Source organism: Bufo bufo, chromosome 9, assembly GCF_905171765.1.
Source record: "Bufo bufo chromosome 9, aBufBuf1.1, whole genome shotgun sequence".
Lineage (NCBI taxonomy): Eukaryota > Metazoa > Chordata > Amphibia > Anura > Bufonidae > Bufo > Bufo bufo.
This window is the reverse complement of record NC_053397.1, coordinates 222,701,871-222,714,195: the sequence shown is the minus strand read 5'-3', so window position 1 is coordinate 222,714,195 and position 12,325 is coordinate 222,701,871. Positions and strand designations below refer to the sequence as shown.

The 12,325-nt window shown below is 43.7% G+C and overlaps 1 protein-coding gene across 4 annotated transcripts in view; it reads right to left on the bottom strand.

Moving 5' to 3' along the window:
* Positions 1–12,325, bottom strand: part of USP24 (ubiquitin specific peptidase 24) — an 83,545-nt gene that overhangs the window by 33,867 nt on the left and 37,353 nt on the right. For all 4 annotated transcript variants that reach the window (XM_040407815.1, XM_040407816.1, XM_040407813.1 and 1 more), the window contains exons 10-22: positions 8,951–9,109; positions 7,909–8,023; positions 7,666–7,769; positions 6,404–6,511; positions 5,895–5,990; positions 5,660–5,821; positions 4,975–5,082; positions 4,695–4,844; positions 3,952–4,083; positions 2,377–2,488; positions 1,832–1,908; positions 861–1,001; positions 449–502 (exon numbers count right to left, since the gene is read on the bottom strand). In XM_040407815.1, coding sequence (XP_040263749.1) covers positions 449–502; positions 861–1,001; positions 1,832–1,908; positions 2,377–2,488; positions 3,952–4,083; positions 4,695–4,844; positions 4,975–5,082; positions 5,660–5,821; positions 5,895–5,990; positions 6,404–6,511; positions 7,666–7,769; positions 7,909–8,023; positions 8,951–9,109 — 1,518 coding nt within the window. The remainder of the gene's footprint in view (positions 1–448; positions 503–860; positions 1,002–1,831; positions 1,909–2,376; positions 2,489–3,951; positions 4,084–4,694; positions 4,845–4,974; positions 5,083–5,659; positions 5,822–5,894; positions 5,991–6,403; positions 6,512–7,665; positions 7,770–7,908; positions 8,024–8,950; positions 9,110–12,325) is intronic.

Here is a 12,325-nt window from a genome sequence, read left to right as displayed (position 1 = left end):
CTAAAGACAAGATGAGAAAAAAATAATGTAGAATTTGTATACATCAAAGCAACTAAATCTACTGGATATTTGTTTCCATGGAGGCTTATCTACTGATAGTCTGTCTACTGCACAATGGTAACAATCAACCTGTTAAAGAAATCTGAAACATCTGATAATCTGGAATCTCAAAGTTCTCAGTATCATAACTATGAGCAGACAGGTCAGTGCCCAGAAGATCAGCACCAATTCATGAAATACATTGTGCCCCTGGGGCCCCTACACTTTTCACTATGTAACTCTGCAATATTCGTCATCTCCATACACCCTTGCTAACCTCAACACGACTGAGCTCAGCCCCCTCAAAACATCCCACACGGATTTCCTGAAATACTCCATGCTGCAGTGATACCAATTATCTGAATGCCTACTCCTTTTAAAATAAAGTCAATACAAAGCAGATTCTTACCTCTAACCGTGTGTAGCAATCGGCAATAAATTTCTTGTGCAAAGAAACCGAATCCTGCAAAATAAAATGGCAATGTATTTCCATCTCTCAGGGTTACCCGTACAGTTTAGGCTGATTTCATACCACTGCTAGTTATTTCCATTAAAGGAGCAGAACAACGAAAGTAACGGAAGTGCTGATTCGGAACATAACACAAACAGACCAGAACAGACCCCATTGGTTACAATGGAGTCTGTTCAGTTTCCATTTGGGAACCAGTTTTTTCACCGGACATAAAAAAAAAATAAAAAAAATGCATGCAGGATTTTTCTGTTTGGTCTTTTTCGACAGAATCTGCAATGGAGGCCTGAACAGAGCCTCCAACGCAGATGTAAATAGGCCCTCATTCATCCACAAAACATGCACCCCTCACTTTCTTCAGCCTGGGATTGAGACTGATGTAGCTGTAGTTGATTATCAGCTGTATCGCTTCATTGGCGATCTCTTCGTCAGGAGATTCCACCGCAACTTTCCAAATAAAATCCATGCCGATCAGTTCCAGCTTCTCAACGTGCTGCAAAAAGGATGGAGTGAATTAAAGGGATGTGGACCGTGAAAAATCAAAAACAGAGGAAAAGGGCATATGTCTAGTATATTCAGATTGACCCCCTCCCCAATATAGCTATTACTAAAGTTGGGGCACACATTTCTGGCCGTATGCCCTTTGGAATCCCTCCATTTTAAGGTAAATCCACACCTGTCAGTTTTCCTGCAGATAATTTCCAATAAATAAATAAAATATAAACGAAAATCCTCAGAGGTTGAACTAACAAATGGACACCTTCTATCTAAGGGGTTTTCTCATTATTATAGACAACTCCTTTTAAAATGAAGGGGCCATGGAAATCAGCTGATATTCCGAGTCTTGCTCCCAGCCAAGCAATTCCACTGCAGTGGAGGAAATGAAGTATTACATGGCAGCCATTCAGAAGTAACACAAAGACGGATTACTCCAGCACGGTAGCTGCTCATAGAATAGTCCTGTCTCAACGAGGGATACCAAGCTAGCGACTGTCAACTATGACACTTAACAGGGGTTGTCTTAAAGAGACAAGCCATTTATTGGGATCTGTTAATCTAGCATTTTTGTTTCTCCCATATTAACAAGAATCTCACAGGTTGTATGTGAATGCATCAGATCCTTTTGTTTTCTGTTAGATAAGCGGTGCCATAAGTGCCTGGCATCAACTCATATCTCCCTTTTCAAACAGGGACTCGAGTACATGTGAGTCAGGAGTATGAGATTTCTGTATCTACTGCTTGTGGGTGAAATGACCTATGCACAATCACAAACCAGGCAGATGCAATAAAAGGTAGAGTATCCCAGCTTTCAGGAGCGCTCACCAGCTGCGTGCCTTGCCGCTTCAACCGATGATCGCAGAGATTGACGTTCTCAAAGAATGTCTTAAACAAACTGAAACCTGCAAGACATACACAAGGACAGCTGTGTTAACAGACATAACATTTTGTTGAAAGGGCATAGAATTACATCACTTGCATGTGCTGTCACTTTAAAATCAGTGGGGGTCCAACCTCTGCTTTGGAGCTCGATCCTCTCAAGTTACTCTGCACAGGGCCACTCGGCAACCCAACTGTGCAAGAAACTGAAGAACATCCGTATTCATGAGAATGGGGCCGACTGCAGTTCAATGCACTACCACGTGAGACAGGAGCGCCATTGTGCATGGGAATTTAGAAGCGCACGCATTGCTAAACTAGTGCTGCGTTCTCTTCATTCTCAAGATCAGTGATGGGTCTGACCTCTGGTGATATCTCATCTATACAATGAGAATTCCCCTTTCAATAAATAAATAGTATAACATTTGCAATACTACCACCCCCCACCCTTCCACAAAGACTGGCTCTAGGACCCCCGTAATTTCTCATACCATTCATTGTGATTTCGTAAGACTCCAACTTCAGAATTTTCTCCTTGAAAAGCTGCTGCTGGACGTCGCTCTCGAGGTCGTGCTGCCCCTTAGTAAACCACTCAAAACACATCTGGAACAAAGAATCATCCGCATTAAAGGAGTTTTCCTCCGGACAGGTCATCAATATTTAGTGGGTAGTAATCAGACTCCCGGGGTACCCCTGCCGATCAGGCCATGGTGCTCCAGTGAGAGCTGCAGCCCCTCACAGCACATTGTATAGGGGCTGTGCTTGGTATTGTCCAGACCCATTCCCTTGAATGGGACTGAGCGGCACACAGGCCATGTAACCAGTGAACGTGAAGTCACTGACTTAAGAGGACGCAGCATTCAGAGCCACCGCCTCTTCAAACAGCGGATTGGCACTGATGCAGAGTCGACCCCCAATGATCAGAAATTGATGATCTATTCTGATGAAACGTCAATATATGAATCCTGAAAACCCCCTGGAGCAGAGAGTTCCTATATCTGTGATTAACAGAAGTTATCAGATGTGAATTCTGACATTTTTGTAATATATTTATCTGCTGTTACCTGAAAACGAAGACAAGCTCGCTGCTCCTTACTGAGGTTAACATCCATATATAATTCCAAGGCAAGAAAACAATAGCTGCACTCACCACTTATGCAAAACATACTGCTCCTTTATTGAGGTTAAAAGTCCATACAGGTCAGGTATGTGGGTGACCTTACAAACAAGCGATGGCCGTTTCGTGGGGTCTAGGCTAGACCGAACGCAGACCACGCGAAACGGCCATCGCCTGTTTGTAAGGTCGCCCACATACCTGACCTGTATGGACTTTTAACCTCAATAAAGGAGCAGTGTGTTTTGCATAAGTGGTGAGTGCAGCTACGGTTTTCCTGCCTTGGAATTATATATGGATGTTTTGGCTGAGATCCACCACCGAGCGCAGGTTCGGAGCCACTCCGCTCAAAACTGTGAGATCCGGCAAGTGCAGTCTCCGATTTATTCTTCTGAATTTAAGAAGACAAGCTGTTGCAACAATTATAGTCGTGGGCTAGTATGTGCATTTAGCACTTTGAGTGCACAGGGGTTTATGTCTCTGTCTTACAGTCTCAATAACATCCTAATAACCTGTGCTGATTGGGATGGGCCATCCAGGGCCAGTGCTAAACACAATGGGAGTCATTCATTATCCTGAAATCCACCTATATTAAGAGTATTTCAGGCGCAGATTGCAGCACAACGGTTAGTTGCGCCGCAATCTGCGACTTTTCCCTGTTCACACCAGGTCTAAAAAAGTGGACGTGGGAATGGGACGGGCTGGTGGGCGATCTCATTCATCATCTTCTACACCTATTTTAGGCATCGAAAATAGTCTAAATGTAAGCCAGCTAGGAAGCTGGCTTACATTTAGACTGGCGCTGGATGCGCCAAAGTTATGTAGAGGCCTGCGCCTCTTTATAACTTTGGCGGATCCACCGCCAGATATTGGGGTTCTTAAGACCGGCGTCTAAAACGCTGGTCTTATAAATGACCCGCGGTGATTATAAGATGCAGTCTCTAGGACATACTTCCCGGTCCAGTTCGCAGACGTCGTGTCCGGTCACCAGACATTCCCAGATCTCTTTAGCACGACTCCAGCCGAGGTACAAGGTGGCTTCTTGAAGGAAAAATGCCAGGAATTTCAGATGTGCCTCCAAATACTGAAAGAGTTAATAATTAGGGTATATTTTTTTAACACTTGACCTACTGATCCACAATATTAAAAGGGAATTTGCAGGTTAATTTGCATATGTAATAGTTTTTTTTACACAATAAAAGCACACAGAGCTATGGGGACTGGGTATTGCGGATGTGCTAGCGGCCATCTAGCAACCCATGTCCTCAGCTCTAAACACAAAATCCCGGTGACAGGTTCCCTTTAAATATTTCTTGAACTGCAGGTACATTAAGGATTCATTCAGAAGTCCGTAGAATGGGTCCGCATCCGTTCTGCAATTATCCAGAACGGGTGCGGACCCATTCATTCTCTATGGGGCCGGAAAAGATGCGGAGAGCGCGCTATGTGTAGGGGTTTAGAGAACCCTGAAAAACACAAGACTGCATTGTCTAATTTAAGTCCTACCACTAGCTCGCAGATACTGTAGTGTGTCTGGCTCTGTTCTGTAGCCCAGTAGTTTGACTGGACGGTCATTCATGCTTCTCAGCTTCCTGCTTACACAGCAGCACATCTACTGGGGATATCAGGGCTCTCCAAAAGAACATCATACTAAACACTGTTTTTCCCTGTAGCAAGACATTCAATGTCAGATACCTCCCGATAAGTGTATCTGCCGTCAACCATAGAGGATCCAACCAGCCCACCAGGACCAACAGTGGATACCGCCAATCGATGGCACGCCACCAAGCTTGCAGTCACCAATTTGACAATTTCGAAGTTCTTTTTCAGGTCCTGAATGATGTTCTGGGAAGTGGAAAAGGAAAATGAATGCACATCTCAAAACCAAATCAATGCAAATTTAATAGCTTATTCAAAGCTTTACATAAAAGATAAGGTATGCATCGTAAATCATAAGGCCCCACAAAGACTTCACCTTGTCCTGCTTCTGATAGGTCTGCTTGTTAAACGAGCGAGTGATCTCGTGGAGCTGACGTAAGGCGGGCACCACCCATACCACCTGTGGGTTGTTGTGCTGAGAGGACTGAAATTGGAAAGAATAAAATTGTTGTGAAATACTTGATCATGTTACCTGGCCACACAGAGGAAATCCCATTGAGCTCTGCATGGACTACCTAATATCTAATGGGTATAAGTTTAAACTTTAGTCTCCTGTGCAGTAAGCATGCATGCCCAGCCAATATGAGCATGCACGTTTATGAGGGTGGATATCAGTCAGCTCATTTCCAATATGTCTGGCTAAATTAAAGGAGTTGTCGCAAATGGTCAACGGTTTCCCATATTCCCTTTTAAAAGGGTTATAATGGAATTTTAAAAATTATGACTTTATACTTAGGATAGGCCATCTATATCAGATTGGTGGAGTCTGATCGTTCGCATTGCCGCCTATCAACTGTTTGAAGAGGCCACAGTGCTCGGATGAGTGCTGCAGCCTGTTCATACTGTACCAAGAACAGCGCCATACATTGTATAATGGCTGTGCTTGGTATTGCAGCTCATCCCCATTTATTTGAACAGGACTGAACTTCACGAAGGCCATTCAGCAGCCTGATTTGCAGATCAGCTTAATCCACCCACAACTCCATCCCAATCACACTCACCTTTTTAATGTCTTCTATGCACTTTATGATGTAGCTCCTCTTAACGGTCTCTTTGACTGCATAGGCGTCACTGAGGATTGCAAGGTGCTCCTCTAAGGCTTGTTGGATTAAGTTAGATGGCAGAGTGGGCAGGTGGGCGAGATCCCATAAGACTTCTAAGACCTGTAACAATGACAGAAAGTGAGTTGTGTGGCAGCCAAGGATAGGAGGCCTTTTATTATATCTGGATGGTCACCTTTCCGGTGGTGGTCTCATTACGAGCTTCTCTCCCGATACGGCCTATGAGGCTCAATAATTTCTGCCGAACCCGGTCGGACTCTGTCTCCCAGCTCTGGGAAGAGGAAAAATCAATGGTCACCACATGAATAGAAAACACTTTATAAAGGGAGAGTGAACAGTAGGAGCAAAACAGAAAATACAATAGACTTGCACAGAGTTTGGGGAGTAATTGCTATGTGCAAAAATGTATACCATGTATGTGCCGCAAGTTTCTTCCCCTATGGGAATACATTATGTTTTGCCATTGGACGCTCTTTCAGACTAATTGTCATCTCATGGCCATGTACAAGTATTGCCAAATAACACCAGTTCTCTGCCTCTTCTTCTAAACTGTGCAAATCACCATTCTTAAAATCGAAAATCAGCAAAATCTGCCATAAATGCAGTGACAGGTGTCATGTGTGCTACGCTAGCACAGACAATGGTGGAGCGGCTGCAATGCAGGTGCTGAACAAGCGACATTACCTTCTGGATAAGCACAAAAAGGTGGTTGAGCTGGTCTGAACTGAACTTTACTGCTGCAGCAGCAATGATGGTGTGGATATTCTCGATCACAGTGGATGACTGTCCTGACTGGACAAAGAGGAAAGTGAAAAATACTTTGATTAGCACCGAAAGAAAATATAAAAACATGAACAAAAAAATAAATGAAATCACAGAACCTATTTTCATTTTGTATGGCTTTGCAACTCAACTTCATTGAAATGAAAGGGGCTGAGCTGCAATCCTGTCAGCTTTTGTATATTTGATATAGAGTTTTAAATTACCACCACAGAAGTAAAGATAAAAGTTTTTTTTTGAGACCCCCAGAAATTAAGTTACCAGCTTTACTAACCCCCCTCCTCTGTTCCGGCACCGCTGCTCCAGTGCAGCCTGCTCAGCATCCTTCTTTATGGCATTTTCATACCTGACTACCCATGATCCCAGCAGCTAATCGCTGGCCACTGCCGCCATATCGGTTGTCAGGAACATGACTGCAGAGACACTGGTGTTGCAGCAACAACATCACTGCTGTGATTGTGATTAGTGGCTGGCTGCAGCAATCACATGGGGTAGTCATTGCCATAGTGCTTGATAGAATGACCAGCAGGCAGCACTGGAAATAAAGGGGAGCATAAAGGTAAGAAAGTTATAACAACCCCTGCTGTTATCTACATTTGTAAAGTCTGGGATACCCATTTTAAATGATAGCATTCTGTCTGTCTGCAACCACCACTAGAGGGCGCTTCTTGAAGACATATTAGGCTGCATAAGTCTTATGTAGTAAGCTCCCCCTAGTGGTGGCTGTCAGATGCAAAAATTATATTAATTTATGTCTATACAGGGGATCTGGCTCTGTGTATCAGAAAATATATAAATGTTAGGATATTCTGATAATCCAAGATTAGAGCAGTTTCGATCAGGATTACTGGGAGAGAGCAGGTTGTACTTCAGAAGTGATGATGTTCCCTGTACGCCTTCCATGACCGCTGCCATCTAATCAATGGCCTCAGCAGGGACATGTACATGTATGGAATGTGAAGCGGTCATGTGCAGTTTGTGCACACGTCATTGCTGACACCATTGATTGGCCGGCTGCAGTCACAAAAGTGTCATCACCTCCGGCACACTAAACGGTGACAGGCCTGTTACAGGGGAAGTCTTTATTTTCATTGTCCTAGAACCTGTCCAGGCCCGGTCTTATTTTTATGGGTTTTTAGACAACTTTACTTAAATCTAGAACATACCTGAATCTTCCAGATTTTGGAAAGTTCATCCAAGGACAATTTACTGCCCAGCAGTTCAATGATTCCCTTGATACGGTCACAGTACTGCGCTTGGTCAATGTTACCTGATGCAAGAGATAAGACGGTGATAACATCACTGAGGATGCAGCAGATCTGCAGAACCCGTCAGACATGTTCATTAACTGTCAGAGCCCAATGAGCATCACGAAGCAGCGCATGTCACCGAGAACATAAGATACACACCTTCCAGTGCTATTGAAAGGACAGAATTTTCTACAAGCCAGTCTAGAAGCCGGTCTGTATCTATGGCGTTCTTCACAGATTTTGATAAAGTGCTGTCTTCTATCAATTTGGTTACCTTAAAAAGTCAATTGTATCAAAAATGTATCAAATGTATAAACAAAGAAAACAAAATGGTAAGAAATAGAAAATATGTCCTTTAAAGTCCATCATGAACCTCAGCAGCCGGTCTCACACTATTTTCAGTATGGAAACCCCTAGATCCCTTTAACCTTTTCAAATTTTAAACAGATTTTGTGCTTAAAATTCTTACTATTTTTAAGATCTCTGCTTGCCGTCAAGAGAATCTGGAGATACTTGATTCAAGGGTGTAAACTCTTCCTTATTTAGACTAGGTTCACATCCCAGTAGGATCCTTTGTCCCAGATTTTGGTAAAAGAAACAAAACAATGTATCACTAGTAGGGGTGAGCAAATTTCTGTTTTCAAGTTCGGCGTACAAGGTTCGGGTTATGCAAGAATTCTGTTATGGATTCCGCTACCACGGACCATATGTTATGGTCCATGGTAGCGGAATCCAGAACGAAATTCTTAGATATCCCAAACCTTGTACACCAAACTTGAAAACAGAAGTTCGCTCAACACTAATCACTACTGGAAGAATTGCACAAACTGTATTGGAAACCCAACAGATCCTGTTATAGGCAATGAGATAGTCAGGCGCCATTGGTACTCGCCATATCCTGCATTCGGCACTTACGTTTTTTTGTTCCTATTCTAGAAAAGAGGAAATGGAACAGCACCGCTGATGTGAACCTAGACTTAGTTTCACTGACACAACTTATAGGGTTGTTACAATGTATCAGTATAGGTTAGAACAATCTGCCTCAAGTCGAAGCTGCAGACTGCGTTCACTGATACAATGCAACAAATCATCAGTTGTGCAACCAGGGCTCTGTCAAGTTGTTAGAGCAAGAATGTTGTCATGAAAGAAATAGAAAGTCAATAACCTTTTTATTTTACATCATAGAAATTGATTCACTTACTTCTTTAAGAGAATTCATTTTTGCGCTGAAGTGAGGAGATTTGAGCATTCGGAGTAGGATGTCCAGCCTGAGGTCGTCCACAACATTCACCAGGTCTGGCTGGAAACGCATGCAGAGTAATTTGATGGCAGAGAGGAGCTCGGGGATACTGACCAGCCTCTGTGAGAGGAGGGAGAGACAAGTGTTATGTTACACAATTACCTCCAATAATTTTAAAAAATCCCTGTAAATATTAAACCTTGAGTCGCCCTCTGCAGTCTGATTTTCGGATGACAACTAATAAGGCATCATTATAGCTACCACAAGGGTTATGATAGGATGCGGTGAGACGCGGGATCCTCCCTTGTACCATGGGTGGATCCCGGTGATTCGAGTAATGTGCGTTCCACGTGCCGATCACGTCCATTTTTACCGGTGTCATGTGATCCGAGAGGCGTGCGCTTTATTGGATGAAACGCACGGCCATCTTTACGTGCACCTTGTGATCCGTCTGGAATCCACGGCCATCTTTACACACCCCCTGCGATCCGGGAGGCGTGCGCTTCATCGCATGGATGAAAGGCACGGCCATCTTATGTGTGCATCATGTGACCCATCTGGAACGCACGGCCATCTTTACACGCCCCCTGTGATCCGGGAAGGCGTGCGTTTCACTGGATGGAACGCAAGGACATCTTCATGGCATACAAGATTGGAGTTCTCTACTGTCTCAGTACACACTGGGACCCTATGTAGACCGCGATCTCTGCATTCATAGGCTGTTAAGATCAACATCTATAGTGACTCTAGCTGATGAATACGACCATTGGCCTGGTCACATGACGGCATGTACGGCCCAGGATTGGCCAATAATATCTAGGACCGCCCCCTTCTGGGGTTTAAAAGTGAGTGTGTGTGAATGGACTAGTTGGAGCTACATCTATTTGCCCCCTGGAGCCCCTCAAGCCACGCACCACCAGTCTGTGAGTGAAAACTGAAGTGTTTTTGGTTTTGTTTGGTTTTTGTTTTGCTTCCGTTGTGTATCTGTGACACACATGCTATGACATCTGACTGGCATTATTTGATACTTGTGTGTCCCCTGACGAACCTTTAAGATTACAAGGGGAAACGCAAGTAATTTAATACCGTGTTTTGATCAGGACTGTAAATCTATACTGTTCTCGATATGTACATAGTGTGTATCATACTTAGTGTAAACTAAGAACCATGTAATTTTTCTCTGGTATTTGGTAGATTATGTATTGGGTACTTTACCATTAGCAAGGGCTTTTTAAGGACAGGCAGTCAAGGCACGTGGACAGAGTGCTCCTAACATTCAGGTGCATCTCTGGGCTGAGGATAGTTTGAGGGATACCTAGGGACACACATCAGGAATCTATACGTGTTGCCCCGTGCCTCTATCCACTAGCAGTAGCCGCCTGCCTGGTTCACAACAGCTCTTTTTTTGTGTTTGTCCATGTATTCATTGGTCCCCTGTAAGGGATCTGTATTTAATGATCTTTAATAAAAGTTACGTTTTAGGTAGTTGTTTTCAGTGATAGTTATCACCCAGCTTTCCCAGAAGCATATGGGAGAGGAGGATGCTGCACTACACAACTAAACAGAGCTGCAAATCACCCCGGCCATTCACAAAGCTAAAAAGGAATTGGAAATCCCCATTTTATTATGATCAAAATCTGTAATGTTACATTAGAAGCTAAAGCAAAAGTAAACACAACCGCACTCTGCACATTACATTAGGATCTGTGTGAATGAAAACTACGGTCCCCAAAATTCAAACCATTGCGGACATTTCCAAATTATGATCTAAAGGTGACCTACAATGATGGGGATTACCAAATGTTTCCACCAAGTATCATATTGAGAATTACAGGGGATTTCCAGATTCCTAATATAGCCGCACACATTTAGTGTTTCGATTCCTCACCATTTCACAGACCTCTGTAGGTATCAGTGTAAGCAATAGCTAAACATAAATCTCCTGTCCTGATACCTACAGTGATCCACTGTAACAACTCATCAGCTGTGGAAGCCACTGTAGGTCATGATGGGCTTTCAGACCCTAAATGTAAATAAGAATGTTTCCTCGTTCTCCAACATCAAGCAGAGATATTGCAAATGGAGAGGAAGTGACACACAAACGTCTAAGTCAGCAGAACTTTCCACTATATACATTAACGCTCATGTCAACCTTAGAAAATATTTCTTTAATTGTCCCAAAGCACCTAAAATTATAAATATTTTCTTAAATCAAAACATTCCTATTGTTTTTTTCCCCTACAGCTCCTATGCAGACCCATGCATCTCCATGGTAACAGACAGCACACTCTTTGTAGTCTGATCCTGCAGCCATACTCTCTTCTATTTTCCCTCTACTTTATGCTAAAATGCATTTCAAGACAGATGAAAAGGAACATGCCCCTGGGATTTGATTGCACAGAATTTGTCGCCTGTGACCATGCACAGCTATGCACAAAAGCTGAATACACAAAATAACAGTTTATCAAGATGTATTGCAAAGGTGGTTAATTTTTTGCTTAATTTGTCATGGTCTTTAACCCGTAGAGGACGCGCAGATGTCCCTGACTTAAGGACCAGCGCGCACATGTACGGCGCTGTGATCGGGCAGGTGCAGGAGACGAGGCCGCCCGGTCCGCGGCAGGGGTCCGGCAGTCACTGATAGCCAGACCCCTGCTGCATGCGCTGGCATCGGTAAAATCACCGATGCCGGCGCATTAACCTTTGATGAGCCACAGTCAGCACTGACAGCGGCACGTGCGATGTCCGTGCAGGGATCGAAGCTTCCATCGGGTCCACGTGCTGCTGTGACGGGGACCCGATGGCAGGCAAGGCAGCCCGATGCCTTCCGGGAGAGCCTGTGAGACCCAGCCCCCTGTATTACAGTGTGTAATACACTTACAGCCAATGCTTTACAATACAGAAGTATTGTGATGCTTTCTAAAGGGGCTCAGACCCCCAAAAGTTGAAGTCCCAGAGTGGGACAAAAAATAAAGTGTAAAAAAAGTAAAAAATAAATAAAAGTTTTACAAACAAAGAAATAAAGACGGTGCCAAAACAGCTATTTTTTGTTACAATCTCAGAATGGCCTGGATAAGTAAAAGCGTTTTAAAGTTATCACCACATAAAGTGACACATGTAAGATTTGAAAAAAAATGGCCGGGTCCTTAAGGTGAAAATGAGCCCGGTCCCTAAGGGGTTAAAGGGGTTGTCTGCTTTATTTATATTGCTGACCTATCCTCAGAATACGTCATCAATATCAGAATGACGGGGGTCCGACACCCGGCACCCCCCCATGATCAGCTGTTTGAAGAGAGGGCCACGCTCTGTCGCATTAGTAGCAATGAGCAGGTGTAA